Raw genomic sequence first — 17,934 nt, 5'->3', positions numbered from 1 at the left:
GTGCTGCTTTCTATCAACTCTAGACTTGACTTTGCTTTACAAGCTCCGCGGCTCTGATTACAGTACATTTCCTGCTGTAAGGCAAATAATTCTGTTTTCTACAGTTAAAGTAAAAATATCAGAGCTGGATTATTTGTATTTTTTGTGGACAGAGTATATCATAAAATTCTAAAAAGGGCTGATGAGGGCTAATGATTTTGAGAAGTTATATCTATCACTGACCGGTAATAATGCAGTCCATATTAGGTAGCATTGTGCTGAGCACAGGAAGTGGTAAAAACCTTTTTGGCAGGAAGTATATATTTACCTCAGGCTACAGACTTTGCAACAATAAGTACACTGAAAATAACTCATTGTCATAATGCTTCATAGAGTATTGAAATGAGTATCTGCAGTACTACTGTAAACATACCTATATTTTCTATTAAGCATTTTGCAAATGCCTGGTTGCATATAAAATATTCAATTTCAAATGTGTATATACAACCCCAAATATTGTTTTAATAAAATAATCCACATAACATATGAATACATCTTTGTCTAGTTATTTTACAATGGTTTCATGTAACTAAGTACATCTAATGAGGTTTTGTACTTACTTGAGTATTTCCAATTCCTGCCAGTTTATACTTTGACGTCACTAAATGTTTTTGACAGCTATTTTTGCAGATTATAGATTTTTTTTTTTTATCCAAAAACATACTGTTTGACTGGTATAAAAGATATGATACATTTTACTTATGTTACTAACTTACACTTAAGTGTAATGTTAAATGCAAAACTTTTATTTGCAATAGAGTATTTTTAAATGATGTTATTACTACTACTTTGAATGAATCGGAATAGGCCCTCCACCAGATCTATACTCAGTGTTGGGAAGGATACTTTCAAAACGTATTCCGTTACAGAATACATGCCCAAAAATTTAATTTGTAACGTGTTACGTTACTTAATCTGAGTAACGTATTCTGAATACTTGGATTACTTCCACATTGAATTGCATTTTATAAGTGTAGGAATGCAGCCATCACATACAGCTTACTAAACAGGCCTATTCTGGTGTGTTCTTCTGTTCCAACTGGCTGAAAGTGTACCTAAACAAGCAGATTTTTGTATTTGTAGTCCCGAACTGCATACTACAAAAATCTAACTGCAGTCTAAGCTACCACGAGCTAATTTTAGCTAACATTAGCTAGCATGTCAAACGAGGCTAGTCAGTCTTTCAGCGGCTCTGGGGATAGTAAATCAGCACATAGGAGAATGTAAAGTCGCACATCAACTATAAAATAGCAAGGTGACCAGTAACTATAGCAGACGACTACCCTTGGCTAATATAAAAAAAAAAAAAACACTTACTTTAAGATGCTCGTTCAGGTTGGAGGTGGAGTAATTTGGACGCTGAAAGGAGGTTGGTTGCTGGCAAGCAGAGGTTGCACTGCACAGTTATATTGCAGTCTCCCTTCTCTTTCTTTAATGTGAAATGCTGTTTGTGTTAAGTTCTGGAGAATGAGTGGAGAAAAATGCGGACCCAAAAAGCAGAGGCGGAAAACTGAGGTATGATGTGAAGATTTAATTCCAAAAACAAACAAATCCAGGGTACAAACAGGAATCCAAAAAAGCCAAAATGCAAAAAAAAAAAGGAGTAGAATAACAAAAGAGCACAGAGACCAAAGGAAGACTTACACAAAACAGACTGGAGCACAAACACTGACAGGAACAAACTAGTGATGGGACGTTTGACACCGAGGCGCCGAAGCTTGTATCACTCCCGCAAAGCACACTGGTTCGAAGCAGTGTTGGCGCTTGTAGCAAATTGAAATAAGCACGTGACTGATGACGTCCGAAGCGTCGAACGTCACTGAAACGCCGGAAGAGTTGGCTGGATTCATGTCGTGGCCCGTTAGAATTGACTGGAACATCGCAGGGTTTATGAGTGTGGCTTGCAATTTATTTGATTAGCCTTTTAATGGAAATTAGCCTACTTACATACACCTGTACATAATTCTACATAGTGGTAGAAGATGGAATTGTTGCTGCAGTTTATTGAATCCATATTTAGCCTAATTAAACATACTTACATTCAAATCCTGATCACAGTAATTTATATTATATTCAAACATAGGCTTTATATTTTTAATTCAGTCATGTCATGTTCATGTCATGACCCAAAAAAACAAATCAACCTCGGAGGGGCGAGGGAAGGCACAAGAGTCACACGGGGCCAGGGAAATTGAGGACAGTGGGTCCTAGGAAACTGAGGACAGAGGGCCAGGGCACCAAGGTGCTGCGGCCAGCTAGTCTTGGGGTCCAGGGCTGCGGCCAGCAGCGAAGGCGGAACCCCTTGGGCGGCCGAACAGGCCATCGAGGACCTTCAGGAGGTCGAGCAGGACGGCGAAGATCCTCAGGTTGCCGAACAGGTGGGCGAAGGTAGAGCCCCTCAGGCGGCCAAGCAGGACGTCGAGGACTCAGGGGTGGCCGTCGGCGAAGGCGAAACCCCTCTGGCGGCCGTCAACGAAAGGTAGAGCCCTTCAGGGCGAGGACCCTCTAGAGGCCGTCCGTGAAGGCGAAACCCATCAGAAGGCCGGCGGCGAAGGCGAATCTCTTCTGAAGGCTGGCTGCGAAGGCGAAATCCCTCCAAAGGCCGGCTGCGAAGGCAAAAACCCTCTGCGGGCCGTTCTGAAGGCCGAGCAGGTCTGCGGCAAAGGCGAAACCCCTCAGGAGGACAGGCAGACCGAGCAGGAGAAGGGCCAGCTGGGCTGAAGTCAGACGACGGGTCAGCTGGGCTGGAGTCCGCCAAACAGGCAACGGGAACAGAGGTCGACAGGGGTGCCGACAGGGCACGAGGGGCAGGAGTGCGTCTGACCGAAAACAAAGGCAAGGTCTCTGGGGGACAGGACAAGGGCAAAGTCACTGGGGCGGTCTCAGGGACAGTGTCAGGGGCACTGGGGACCGGCAAAGTCAATAGGGAGGTCTCTGGGGCGCCGGAGACTGGCAAAGCCTCCGGGGCAGTCACTGGCTTGCCCGTAAGCGAAGACTCTGGGAGTGCAGTCGACGTGGACTCTGGGAGGTGGAAGACTCTTGAAGAGCTGTCATCGGAGATTCTGGACGACTGGAAGACTTTTGAAGAGCTGTCATCAGAGACTCTGGACGGCTGGACGAAGAGAAAAGTAGAATAACAAAAGAGCACAGAGACCAAAGGAAGACTTACACAAAACAGACTGGAGCACAAACACGGACAGGAACAAACCCCAGGGATACCGACAGGAGACGAAGAACACACGGGAATACCAACAGGAGACAAGACTTACAAACACAAACAATGATCTGACACAGGACAAGGGGGGGTTACTGGTCGTATGATTGGAGGACTTGTTGATAGGTGGTTTGTTCCTATCCTCTTATATGACCCACAGGAGAGTAGAAATTAGGGCCCCTACCGGTGGCAGGAAATTAACATGTTCTCATACCTAAACCGTACATAAGTTTTAGAAACGATTTGTTTATCCTGGGGCCTTTTCTGTTCACGCAGCTGTAGGTTTTACCTTATTCTTATTAGCTTGCATTAAAATACAACCGGTGCATATTGATGTTCAGTTAAGCACTGTTATTATTTAAAGTTGTGACCATTATTTTCTCATCATTGTTACTTTTATATTGCTGTATGAAAACTGCTGTTCATATTGTTGTTAGAAGTTTGATTAATATATTCTGGCAGTTGTTGAAATAATTAAAAAAGGCTGATAAAGTTGCAAATGTGTTTAAATAAAGTCAGTGATGAAGGGCAATATGTAAAGTGCTATACACGTGTATTTATAAAGTGGTTCTAACAAGGTCAACACCTTTAATTATTTTAGTTGATTTATTTATTTTTACATTCTTTAACAGTAAAGGATCATGTATGTCCTCTTCCATGTGCATTTTATTTGGCATTCTGAGCACACAATGTGTGTTCTGTCTAGTAAACTGAAACTATAATTTGCGAGGATTGTACTATTATAAAAATGTATCCTAGTTGTACAATCCTCCCAAATTATAGTTTTAGTTCACTGGACCAGTAAATATATACATAGTTGAGGCTACTGTACTGGATCGTAGGGTCAAAGTGTGGAGAAGACGCGGAGAACGCTATACTGATTGCTGCACCGATAGAGTAACACCTTTTGGTGGAGGCAGTGTGATGGTGTGGAGCGGCATCTCCCTCACTGGAAAAACAAGGCTTATCATCATTGGAGGCAATCTCAATGCAGAGAGGTATAGAGATGAGATTCTGCAACCAGTGGCAATCCCATATCTCCACAGTCTGGGACCGAACTCTATCCTCCAAGATGACAACGCTCGCCCCCACAGGGCGGTGTTTATCAGAGACTACCTCCAGAATGTGGGAGTGGAGAGGATGGAATGGCCTGCCAGCAGTCCTGACCTCAACCCCATTCAACACTTGTGGGATCAGCTTGGGCGTGCTGTTCGTGCCAAAGTGACCAACACAACCACGTTGGCTGACTTGCGACAAATGCTGACTGAAAAGTGGGATACCATCCCACAGCAGTGTGTGACCAGCATGAGGAGGAGGTGCCAGGCTGTTGTGGCTGTGTATGGTTCTTCCACACGCTACTGAGGCTCCTGTTTGTGAAATGAATAAATTGCCAATATGTCTTGTTTCTTCAAACTTCAATCATCCAATCCACCAAACCTGAAAACGAGTCAATGGCAGAATAAGCTGTTTGGCATTGGCAGAGAAGATTTGGCAAATTTTTCATGGGCGCAATCTATGGAGCTAGAACAGTGACAGTAACCTGTGGTATTGAAAATAAAAATTGGCATTGAAACAACAAATATTGGCACTGAAAAATGTTGAACTAAAAACCCAAACATTAAAAAGTTGTAATCTCACAATCCTATTATTTTATTTCACTTTGACATTTGTTTGCTTTATGATAGGTTTTTCAATGTCAATCTACATTTTTTCTTGATGTCTGTCTTTTTTCAGTGACAGTTTTTTTTTTTTTTTTACGCTGTCAGGATGTTTACAATGTCACTGGATTTCAGTTTCAGCTTTCTGTCACTGTTTTGGCGTAGGGAGGAGGGGCCTGAGGGGAGGGACAAAGAGGTCATGGTTTACAGGTAATTTGCATATAATTTGCATACTGTGAGAGACCGCACCTCCACAGGCATCCTCACAGATTACCCATATCTGCAATGGCTTCCACAAGTTTACCTGGAACCTTCAAATCTCAAGTAAGTCTGTTTATCTCTGCCATTTTTTTTCACATAGAAGCAGGATGGTTTAGTGTTAATTTTAAATAGGCCTAAGCTGTGCTGTTTTGGCAGCGGTTAGCTGAACAAGCGCTAATGCTAGCTAATACCACATCAGCTAGCCCACTTGGGGGTTTAAAGTGATATTAATAGTGCACTGATGTGTCAGTCTTTAAGAGGGTCACCTGCTAGATCCCTCCAACAGTCTGTATTTATTTTGTACCCACTATATATTTGTACCACGCCTCCAGAGGGACCTTGACAGACTTCTCCAGGACCCTGTGCAGCTTCAAAATGTTCAATTAAACCTTTTTTTAAAATTTTGTTTTGGATATTTATTATGGCCATATGTGCATAACAAATTAAATGCACACCTAAAGTGTGCATTTCATTTACAAAAAAAAAAAAAAGTGTAATTGTTTTGTGAAGTATTCTAAAAGCAACTGCAGTCTTTTAACATTACTTGTCAATTACAGGATATACAAGATCTTTTCTTGGAAGGAGACCATGACAGAGTGACAGAAGAGTCTGCCAGTGGAGTACTTTTACCACCCATCCAGTGCCCTCTGAGGCCGCAGACTATGGCAGAACTGAGGGCAGCCATTAACCCTGTGACTCCCTCTTAGGACAATGGCGGATAGCTTTGCAAGACTGCACTTAACTATGTGATTCTTCACACATAAACATGGCAGGATAACACAGGAAATCCATTTTGTTATTTTAAAATGTCAAATACCACTACTACTTTATATGTAGTACTGATTTTAATCCTTAACAGTTTTTGAAATGACATGCATTTACAGTATGGACTCCAGCAAAACAGTTAAAGCTGTACCTTTTCAATGAATAACAAATAAATATATTCAAGTAAGAATTTGACTCTATATTTCATAACAAATTACAGTAAATGCAATGATAATGCATGTGAGGGTTAATGTCTACTGGCCTATGCAAAAGGGTACAAGTCCCATTTCATGACTTAAAACAGTGTAAGTGTAAAACACTGTGTAAAAGTGTAAATAGTCAAAATCCACAGGCTGACATTGCAGAACTTCCTGAAGCCTTCTCAGCAGTCTCTCCATAAACTCCCTCCCAGTCGAAGGTGCCTGTAATTATACACAACTTAGTGAAATCGGATGAGAAATGTAAAGGTTATGCCTTTAAGCCAGAAATACCACAGACATACTTGTTTTTGTTTACAGGCAAGTTTATACATTTCTGTCATATTTTTGACTAATTAACACTATCAGTTAAACAGTTATAAAATATTGTACTGGACTGGTTCACATGATAATGTTAACTGTTATGTTCGGCTAAGGCAGTTTTTAAGTAACTGTTTTCCCAGTTTTAGGAGATGTCAGTGAACGCATTCTGCCTGTTGTCAGTGTGATTTGCCTAGAAACCTGTCAGTCAGCAGCTATACTTGTGATTGGAGGATAGTCATGGGGGAGGGACACGTTCCGTGCCAGTATTAGCGGCAGGTAGAGAGAGAGAGGAGCTCGTTCTCTTAATACAGTGTTTCTCAAATGGGGGTACGTGTACCCCTAGGGGTACTTTGGAGTACTGCAGGGGGTACGTGACATTTTTGCAAAAATGCTAATTTAAAAATCATGCATAATTTCTAAAATAATTATACTATAATGATGAATTAAGTGATGGATTCTAAACATTTGAAATGTAGCATTTGAAATCTTAAAAAGGTTGTTGTTTAGTGAATCTATCACTGCCGGCACTGTATTGTATCTCTTTATAAAGACTTTTTTTTCTACCAAAAATGTTTTGCACTGGTCAGGGGGTACTTGGCTTAAACAAGCAATTCAAAGGGGGTACAATATTGAAAAAAGTTTGAGAAACACTGTCTTAATACATCCATGACGGAGCTAGTGAGAGATGCAAGCGAGTCGAGCCTTGTGCACCAGCAATAACACTGGCCTTAGGACTCCTAAAGGACAGGAATTACTGCTACTATAAATACTAGATCATAGAAGATAGATTGACATCCCCGGTGGGATACTTAGCTACAATTAGCCACAAGTTAGCTGACATGTGCTAACCATGGATGTATTAAGAGAACAGTTCTAACCTCTGCCAAAACAGCACAGCTTAGGCCTACATTTAAAGTTAACACTAAACCAGCCTGCTTCTACGTGAAAAAAAATGGCAGAGATAAACAGACTTACTTGAGATTTGGAGGTTCCAGGTGAACTTGTGGAAGCCATTGCAGATATGTGGTTATAACACGCGGATCTGTGAGGATTCCTGTGGAGCTGCGGTCTCTCCCAGTAGCCTATGCAAATTAACAAAAAAATCAACATTTTTCAGTGCCAATATTTGTTGTTTCAATGCCAATTTTTATTTTCAATACCACAGGTTACTGTCACTGTTCTAGCTCCATAGCAACCCACATACTCAGCGCTGCTGCTCATCCCACAAATGCATGTATAGGTGCTATACTTTAACGAACTACTCGGAGAGATTTCATCCGATCAACTTCAGATTCGGTCTGCGTCATCTAAAGACCTCAACGATGAAAAGTTATTAAAAGCAACATTTTTCGTCTAACGGTGTGGGCGTGGCATGGCGGCCATTTTGAGCATTTATCGATGAACAAAGAAGTTGTTATAACTTGAGTGTACATTGTCATATCTGCCCGAAATTTCTCACGATTGACCAGGGTCCAGGCCTGAGGACATATATAGGCCAAAATTTACTTTTGGTCATAGCGCCCCTCGTTGGCAACAGGAAATCAGCCTTATATGACAAACATCATCCGATTTAAATGAAACTTATAATGTGTGGTCTACATGTGATACTGAGCTGGCCCCTATACATTAACCATGCCGCTTTTTATGGCTTTTGAACCGTTTAAGGTAGAGTCTTGTGTGAGATATCATTGAACTCAGCAGAGAGTTCCTTTGTCATTGGTGATGGTTTAACCCGCCCTCTAAGCTTAAGCCACGCCCCCTTTCATAACTAGTGACCCATTTATCGTAGATTCTTGTGTGAGGTATCATTGAACTCAGCAGAGAGTTCCTTTGTCATTGGTGATGGTTTGGCCCGCCCTGTATGCTTAAGCCACGCCCCCTTTCATGACTGGTGACCCATTTAAGGTAGAGTCTTGTGTGAGGTATCATTGAACTCAGCAGAGAGTTCCTTTGTCATTGATGATGGTTATCGCCACCCCCTACACTTGGTAAAACTTTTGAAATGCACCATCTCATCTCACCGTGCGCGCTGTGTCCGACGGTTGCGCAAATGCAGGGTCACGTGGATTGGCGTGCGCCAGTAACCCCGATGCGGGCAGAGGAGCGAGGGCCCGTCCAACACTGCTTGCAGCTATAATTTTTAATTACTTCAGTCTGGCTCAACCTAGTCGCTCCTCCTCAGCCTGGCTTGGCCGTCGTGAAACGCATCAAGCCAGGATGCACTGATTAGACTAGTTTTCCTGGATTTATATTTTCTTGCTCTCAACTTCCTTCCACACTCTTGTTCTCATAATTTCTCCTTCCCACAGTGAGTCTAGTATCTGCCAAGTGAGGGCAACAGTCATGCTGTATGATGACAACAACAAGCGGTGGGTGCCAGCTGGATCTGACAGTCCCTCCTTCAGCCGCGTCCAGATCTATCACAACCCTGTGGCCAACACCTTCAGAGTAGTGGGCCGCAAACTGCAGGCCGACCAGCGGGTACAAGACAAGAGTACACACACGCACGCACGCACACACATGCACGTTGCTGTGGAATTGAAGATTCTTACTTCCTCCACTTACAACACACATCAGAGAACGATTAGCTTTCAGCAATGCTTAAATAATCAAAGTTGATGTGATGTTGTTTTGTTTAAAATCATTTGGGAAATTATTTCCTGTGCTCCTTTTAAACAATACAGTATCATCACATCTAGTGGATTTTAGTCACATTGTACTGGATGTGTACTAGATGACACATGGAAAACAACATATATTACTTACAGCTAAGAGTCTAATGCAATTCAAGTGTGAAAAATATAAACTAACAAATTATCATACATTTTAATCAACTCACATCTGGCCTTTCTGTCCAAATTGCATTGAGTTGCATTTCATTGTACATGACATAATAAGCTATGACCACCAAAGTCTCAAATCCTCAATACAGTCAATATCCTGTGCTTTTTTGTTCATGTCAGGTGGTGATCAACTGTCCCATTATCAAAGGTATAAAATATAATCAAGCTACACCAAGTTTCCACCAGTGGCGGGATCCCAAACAGGTGTGGGGGCTGAACTTTGGCAATAAGGAGGATGCTGCCCTTTTTGCCAACTCAATGATGCATGCATTAGAGGTTCTCAGTGCACCAGCAGGCGCAGGTAAACACAGCAGGGCAAGAGGGCACATTAAATCCAAGTCAGGCAGTTTGAAGTGTTTCTGTGTAAATTCTGCTGTAATCTTTAGCATCACCATATCTTTTGCTCAGTTAAAAGAGTAATACATGTTTTTCCAGTCAGTGACAACTCACTGATAAGCTAAAATCAAATGTGCTTAATTATTTGCATCAAACGTAGGTTACTTGTGCAAATGGACATTTTATCAGCTTGATAACATATACAATGTATGCTATCAAAATGTATCTAGTTTAGTTGGGTTTTAGTTGGGCTGGACTACAACCATGCTTGCATCTACTGCTTTCGTTTATTTTAAATAGTCTTGATTCAGAGGAGCACACGTATCAATTACACACAACAATGTTTTTGTCCAGGCCCTCAGAATGGACCCTCTGCACACGAGCTGGAGCCCCAGAAAAGGTACGGTTTATTATAAATGATACTGAGACTGCAACTCATGTGTATTTTGTTCAGTTATCTATTTAGAACCTTTTCAGAAAATTATGAAAAATGTCACCATATCCCAAAGTCCAAGTTGACGCCAGAATGATTGTATTTATCAATCGACATTCAAAGATATTCTGTTTACAATGGTTACCTGATAATCCACATATTTGAGAAGCTGGAAGCTATGTATGTAACCTGTGTAGGCTCTTGTGCTTCATAAATGATTAATCAAAACTAATTATTCCAGTGCTAAATTGCACTGTTTTGCACAGAATTAAAAAAGCTGTGGAAAAAGCCATACATGAATACGAAATAGCTTTTAAAAGCTCCCAGGCTTCACAACATTAGAATTATCTGCCGATCTTTGTCCAGACTAGAGCGACAGAGGCAGGAACAGCAGGAGAAGGGGCATCTGGAGAGAGAGTGGCAGAGCTCCGCTGCTGCAGCTGCCCCTGCTGTTCCTCCTGCCTCGCCGGCCGCTCCACCCACCCCACCGACACCCCCACCACCTTCTTCGGGACCGTGCCCACCTGCACCTCCACCACCTTCCTCTGGACCGTGCCCACCTGCTCCACCACCACTTCCTCCCGGGGGTATGGTCCCACCTGCACCACCCCCGCCCCCTGCTGGAGGAAGTGGAGGTGGCGGAGGTGGAGGTGGAAATGATCTGGCTGCAGCTCTGGCAGGAGCAAAACTGCGTAAAACAGTCAAGGTAAGGTACATGCATTTTCTCCTTTGCATACTCCACCAATGCAATTACCATGATGCACAATTGCTCTGCTGATAAGACTGTATGAAAAAGATGTAGCCTGACAGAAATCATGGATGATATTGTTTTTCATGTTCCCCTAAATGACAGACTGAGTAAGCTGATCAATGAACCAAATTTCTGTGAACATAGTGACTGGAGGTGTTTTTGTGTGTCCAGGATGAGGGAGGAGCAGCAGCTCCATCCCCCAAATCAGCATCTTCATCGGGTGGAGGTGGAGGAGGGTGTCTAATGGGAGAAATGAGTGCCATGCTTGCTAGGAGGTAAGATATTACTTAAGAGACACATATGGGTGTGATGATCTGATGCTAGGGACTTCTGAATGTCTTTAATACAACTTTTTAAAATAGGAGGAAAGCTGCTGATAATCCTGCTGCAAATGTAGAACCTCACAATGTAAGTCAGTGATTTCATGAATATTTGCTTTCCACTCAGCATTCTGTAATATTTGTAGAATGAGCAGTAAAATCTAAGTGTATGATAACTTTGTCTGTACATGACAGGAGGATTCTGACTCCTCAATATCAAAATTCTCAGGACCAGGAGGTGAGTAGTGTCACTTTCCCCATAGAAACAGCCAAATAAATGTTTTTTTTTTACTGTATTAGTATTGTTTTATCATCACAATACATATATGGTTTTCAAATCAACGTGCTACTTAATTGTTTATTCTTTGTTGACAACCAAATATTGGCTTAACTTAAGAATAGTTAATGCTTCAAATATTAACATAACACATTAAGTTTTATCTTATGACCATGTACAGTAATAATGTATATAATTATATTTCATCAGAAATCAATGGAAAACCCAAAGAAAAATCTGCCACCATTCCAAAGTGAGAACCTGATCCATTAAACTTTCACTATATAACATGATTGATCGTTACATTACAGTACATTCCACAGACACCTATCATATTTGGTGCTAAATAACAGTTTTCCCTGAGCTATCCATACAATCCAATTAGCAGCTGTCTTAAAGGATCTGCATGTTTTTGCAACAGGCCCAAATCCATAACCAACAATCAAAAGGACTCCAGCTCCTCCACTTCCACGTCCTCCTCTAACTCTGCCACTACCCCAGTGTCCAGGTATCAGTCCCCCCTTTGTCCCCACCTGCCGCGAAGGTTCCTCCTGTCCCAAGATGTTACTTCTCGGTGCTCTCTGCTTTGTATGCTTACTACAGTATGAGCCAATGAAATTATCTCTGCATTCATACCACTGCTGTTTTAGTGTGGTGTGCTGCTAAAAAAATGACTCATGGCAACAACTAAGCACTCGACATTTGGTGGTTTATGTCGGAGGCTGTAAATATAGCAAGAGACTGAAACTTGTTTCTAACCTGCTTTGATGACAGTCTTCTCACAACATGTTGTCATGATAGAGCCCTGCATCTGCATTCATTACATTTCTTTCTTGAGGGCATGAACATGAACCTAGGGAGTTTCTGCTCATGAAGTCCAAATATTAGAGCAGTAATGAGTATTAGCATTGGTCTACCCAAGTAATGTTTGGACTCCAGTCTATTAACAAGCAGAACAGGACATTCAAATGTAATTCAGTTAAATTATACTAGCTGCAGGTTCTGGTTTAAATGTATTTATTAAGACTTGAGAAAGTGTTTTTTTCTTATTGAAGTATAAGCAGTTGTTGGGACAATGGAAGATCCATGCTAAACACTGATTATGTTTACTGTTTTTAACTGTTGACTGCTGATGTTCTGTCTCCCTCTTTCTCTCACTCTACTAAGATTTCCCAATACCTATAAAATGCTTTTGTTCTTTCTGTGGGAAATAGAGTATGCTTCTCCTGGCCAGCTGTCTATTTGAAAATACCTTCTTGAGCTCAAAGAGTCGGTTTTGACTAAGGGTAAACATTGTTTTTTCTATCTTAGACTGAAGGTGGTGAAAAAGAACTCAGATGGTGCAGGAAGTGATAGTGACATGGAAAGAATCAAACAGGTTGGTTGATTTATTTCAACATTCGTTCAACAATATTCTGTAACTCCATATAATAACAGTAAAACTCTGTGTTTTTTTTAGCAGAATTATTACTTTAATGAATTAAAACCACATAATTTTCTGTGTGTGGCACAGGAAATGTGGTGTTTGTACGGAAGAGGATTAGGGCCACATGTGAAAACATTTATTGAGTTCTGTTTTTAAAGTCAGAATTCTGAGAAAAAAGTAAATTAAACTCAGAACTCAAATACATTTTTCACATGTGGCCCTAAATCCTCTTCCGTATGTTTGTTTATAATGAACAAAAATGCTAAAAACGATGTTATGTTGTAAGATTCTGTGTGTGTTTTTACCAGGGAGTATTGTCATCAAAAGCACAACACACTGCAGTTGCAAAGTCATAACTTTTTGTCAGGATGCCACTATTGTGCCATGTTATCATATAGCTTTAAGGCTGTTTACTAAAATATTGATTGACTTTAATTATGATGTAGGATTTATCAAGTATGAATTTGTATTGCCAAGGTCTTATGGTACTGCATATATCTGTGTGTTTGAAGGAAATTATTGAAGAAGTGAAAAAAGAACTTCAAAAAGTGAAGGAGCAGATTATCACAGGTGAGTTCTAACTTGTATGCTGCCTGTTGTCATTCGGTTTATTTATGAAGCTTGTATAAACTATTAATATTCAAAGAATGGTTTTGTGTTATACTTGTATATTACTCTGTTCTTCTCTTCCAGTACTGATCCAGGAGCTGCAAAGTGCACAGCTAAAGGGTGAAGACTCTGAAAGACAAAGAATGGATGAAGAGATTAATGAATAAATGTGAATGTTTTATCATGCAATGCTCGGGCAATTTACATATTTATACCGGATAGAAAATGTGCTATTTCTACAGAGTCAAAATATCAATTATAATATTGACATTTAAGACACAAATCTGATAAAGATATATGGGCCATTATTTTATTTATTTTTTACACATTCCCAAACATTTTTAATGAGAATGCATTGTTCTCTAAAGAATTATGACTCCATTTTGTACTTACCAAGACATATTGCATTTCAAAAATGAACTTCCAGTGCTCTCTGGTGGACAAATGTAATGGAGGCACTGTTTCTAAATGACCTCAAACATATCTTGGGCATTTCTGTAAAACCATTTATTTTTACCCAGTACAGCATATGCAACAGAAAAACAACAAACTCTTGCTTTTCGCCTGTAAGATTCTCGTGCTGTTGCGCTCATTTATGTGCTTACTGCAGAGAAATAATACTGCAATATTTTAGTAATCTTCTACTTGTGGAGGAAGTACTTTGTAAAAGTACTCATTTACAAGTCACAAAGTCTTCACCTGTGATGTATAACTTCTAACAATGCATTATAATATATTTTAGTATTTGTTTATCATATGTTTTGTGTTAAACTTGAATCCAAGTTGCAGACGCTGGCAGACAGAGAGAGACAGATACACTGTAAGCTGGGGCAGGGCTGGGCTCAGTGCTCCGGATCTAAATTAGATGAGGGCCTACAAACAGGCTCCTCTGATGCAGCACATACACACAAGCAGACTAAGCAAGGACCATCATAGCATTTATTACAAGCATTTGTTTGACGCATATTTCCAAAGACTTTTTGAAATAATAAGAAAAAACAACGGCCATGCTGCTATGCTTTGTGTAATAACAGTTATGTTACATTTGAGGTTGTGTTTCTAGTAAGAAAATACTGCAAATAAAACAACCTTTTGCAAAATACATCTGCTTCTTTGTTGCTGAAGCAGGGGATCAGGAAGTGACAGCAGCATTCAGTTTGAATCAGCGTGTGTTGGTGTGTTTTGTACCATTTGACAGGTTTTGCTGTTACGGTTGCCAAACTATACGGACAATAGGCGGGACTTTGGGACTGAATCCAACCAGGCTCCCGGTGAGGGGATAGCTTTGGGATGGCTTCAGGAGGTAGCCAAGAGAGAAAGGGCAACAAAATGAGTGAAGATGGAAAGAAAAGGGACAGCTCAAATAGATCAAGTGAGGGTGACGGGGACCAAGACAATAGGAAGATGTCAAAGTTTGGTGATGGAGGATTTAAGTTTGGTGTTAAGTTTAAAGATAAGAGTGATAAAGCTGTAAACCCTCTAGACTGTCTGAAGACATAAAGGATAAAATGGGAAATGTACTTAATGTGAGAATGTAATATGAAATATTCTGAATATCTGTAAGAGGGCCAGAAAACAAATGCTAAAAGAGTCCGCCATTTAATTAACAAGCCATTTGAATGCTTTGTTCCTGCGGGTATAGATGTTAAGGGAGTAATGTACATTAACACTGAAATCACTGAGAGTGCCATAGTTAAACAGGGAGGTGAGATTGAGTCTACCCGTAGGTTTAAAAAAGATGGCACAGCTGTGTTGTGGCATTTAAGCAAGAAACCATGCCAACAAGAGTATACATTGGGTATATGAGTTTCCCGGTGAGAGAGTACAGACGTCCTCCATTGCGATGTTACAAGTGCCAACGGTTTGGGCATGTGGCAGCTGCATGTAGAGGGAATTAGAGATGTGGAAAGTGTGGGGGGGACCATGACTTTGCACAATACAAGGTTGAGGAAACAAAGTGTTGCAATTGTGATGGTAACCATATAACTTCTTTCAGGGGGTGTGGTGGGCATCATATAACAGCTGTAGAAGTGGAGAAAGTTAGAGCTGGAGAGAACAAAGTTAGAGCTGGAGAGAACATGTCTTATGCAGATGCCTTAAGAAAAGTGAAGGGCTCAGTGGACGCTAACAGTCCAGAGGGGACTAGTGTTCCTTCACTGCCAGAAAAAACGAGGAACAATGCAGATAAAGGAAAAACAGTCACAGGCAGCTAGAAATATAACCAAAAGGTCAGATGCTATTAAAATTGTGGTAGATGATAAGGTATGAGATATTTAAGAGACTAGGTGATCCAGTTTTAGAAGAAATATCAGCACTTATGAATAATGTATGGAAGAAGGAAGGCAGTAGTGGTCCCAATTTTGAAGCCAGGGAAAGAGGCTGCACATCGAGGGTCATATAGACCTATTGCACTGAGGGCAGTGATGTGTAAAATAATGGAAAGAATGGTGACAGATAGAATAGTGTATAAACTGGAGTAGGAGGGATGATTCACGCTAGAGTTTAAATTCTCTGCCCCAGCCCGAACCGGGACGATATTTTACGCCGCTATGATCGGGTCGGCCGGACCTGGCCGAGCCGAGCCCTTGATCAAGCATTTGTGTTTTTTTAATCATTACTTTATTAGCCTTATTTGGTGGGGAGAAAGCTATGCCTCTCCGGCTTCTCCCGTAGCTCTGGGTGTATGTCCTGCACTGACTTGAGTGTGAGGTAAACTGTGCTACATGTCTCCCCCATCTGCAGCACTGTTGTCGGCCAGTGCGTCAGCATGCAGACCGTGGCGAAGGACAGTATTAATTAGGTGATCGAGACAAGAAGTCTCCAATATGGTTCCAGGGCTTTGATTATGTTGCTGCGTTGACCTGTTACCCACACTATTCAGCTGATGGAGATAGGGTCGAGTTTTTTTTTTACGTTTCTTCATTCGGATCCATTTGCGATCCATTCCATTCTGAATAAACAAACAGCGCAGTTTACTTGCTTCGTCCTTAAGATAATTCTTAACAGATTTCTGTAGTTCAAACAACTCGGAATTGTATTTGAGAACGTCAGTTATAACGGCCCACGTATTAAAAAATTGTCGGGTTTAAATCGGGCTCGGGCTCGGGCTCATAATTACAGTTAATGTGTCGGGCCGGGCTCGGACACAACGTGCACGGGCTCAGGTAGGGTCGGGCTTGATTTTTTGGGCCCGATCTAAGCTCTAATTCACGCGAATGCAAAGTGTGTTTTTCGCAGCGGTAGGAACACCATGGACTCTGTGATCTCCCTGGAATCGGATGTAAAGAAAGCCTTGGTAAATAGATAGGGAGTAATTGCAGTATTTCTGGATATTGAGAAGGCTTATGACATGGAAAGAGGGGCTAATCATAAAGCTGTATGGTTCAGGGATACAAGGGTGTATGCTTAACTGGATACAGGACTTTTAAAAAAACGGTAATTCAGGTTGGGGTGGAAGAGGCTTTAGTGGATGCCACATGCATTGAAAATGGAACACCACAGGGAAGCGTAATCTCCGGTGCTCTTCAATGTCATGGTAAATTACATCTTTAAAGACATTGGACCGGGGTTTGGCAGATGATGGAACAGTTTGGAAAAGAGGCATAAATGTCAAACACATAACAGAAAATACAGGAGGCATTGAATAAAATAAGTGGGGCTGAGGAAGCAAGTGGGGATTTTATATATGTATGGACAGGCAATTGAGAGAGTGAAAGAGTTTAAATTATTGGGTATTTGTGATGAAAGGCTGACATGGAAAAAGCATGTAAAAAGCATTGTGAACAAGTGTGAAAAAGTAATAAATGTGATGCTGTCCCTATCAGGAAGTGGGGTGATGGCCAGGATACACAATTGATGATTTACAGGGCAATGGTCAGATCGAGATTAGATTATGTGTATTTATGTTATGGCACGGCAGCTAAATCAGTTTTCAAGAGATTGGATGTAGTGCAGGCAAGAGCATAGAGAGTCGTTTGTGGGGCCTTCCGTACCACCTCAAATCCGTCCTACTTGTAGAAATGGGGGAAGACCGCATTGGAAATTAGAAGATCCAAGTTGCAATATTTATCTAAACTGAGGGGACACCAAGGGGAAAACATATGGAAGCTATGGAAAGTGCTTGGGAATGGGGAGGAGAAAAAGTGAAGAGGGATTGTTATCTTTAAAGTAAATAAGGATATGGAGAGGACAGAGTTTGGGGAGGAGGGGGTTGCCCCTATAGTTCACTGGCCAGCTATAACCCCATGGATTTTCCCGACGCCAGAGATTGATTTTAGAGTCAAGAAAATCACATAAGAGCACTGCAGCGTATGGTGAAATAGTTGGGGAAAGGCTAAGGAACACCTGGGGACAGTACATCAAAATGTATACAGACGGGGCTCAAGACCCGAAAACTGGGTTTTCAGGGTTGGCATTTTACATCCCACATTTGGAGATAATAATATGTAGCGACTGTCTGAGGGGTTTTTAGTATATACAAC

General features: G+C 41.2%; 1 protein-coding gene across 1 annotated transcript in view; it reads left to right on the top strand.

Moving 5' to 3' along the window:
- Window positions 1-14,555, top strand: part of LOC144527476 (uncharacterized) — a 14,901-nt gene extending 346 nt beyond the window's left edge. The window contains exons 2-13 of the mRNA XM_078265517.1: window positions 8,768-8,939; window positions 9,422-9,602; window positions 9,992-10,037; window positions 10,437-10,776; window positions 10,993-11,096; window positions 11,184-11,229; window positions 11,337-11,379; window positions 11,629-11,671; window positions 11,840-11,926; window positions 12,730-12,796; window positions 13,357-13,414; window positions 13,538-14,555. Coding sequence (XP_078121643.1) covers window positions 8,768-8,939; window positions 9,422-9,602; window positions 9,992-10,037; window positions 10,437-10,776; window positions 10,993-11,096; window positions 11,184-11,229; window positions 11,337-11,379; window positions 11,629-11,671; window positions 11,840-11,926; window positions 12,730-12,796; window positions 13,357-13,414; window positions 13,538-13,620 — 1,270 coding nt within the window. The 3' untranslated portion in view covers window positions 13,621-14,555. The remainder of the gene's footprint in view (window positions 1-8,767; window positions 8,940-9,421; window positions 9,603-9,991; window positions 10,038-10,436; window positions 10,777-10,992; window positions 11,097-11,183; window positions 11,230-11,336; window positions 11,380-11,628; window positions 11,672-11,839; window positions 11,927-12,729; window positions 12,797-13,356; window positions 13,415-13,537) is intronic.
- The last annotated feature ends 3,379 nt before the right edge of the window (window positions 14,556-17,934 follow it).

Source organism: Sander vitreus, chromosome 13, assembly GCF_031162955.1.
Source record: "Sander vitreus isolate 19-12246 chromosome 13, sanVit1, whole genome shotgun sequence".
NCBI lineage: Eukaryota > Metazoa > Chordata > Actinopteri > Perciformes > Percidae > Sander > Sander vitreus.
The sequence above is the reverse complement of the archived record's forward strand: the minus strand, read 5'-3'. Positions and strand labels throughout refer to the sequence as shown.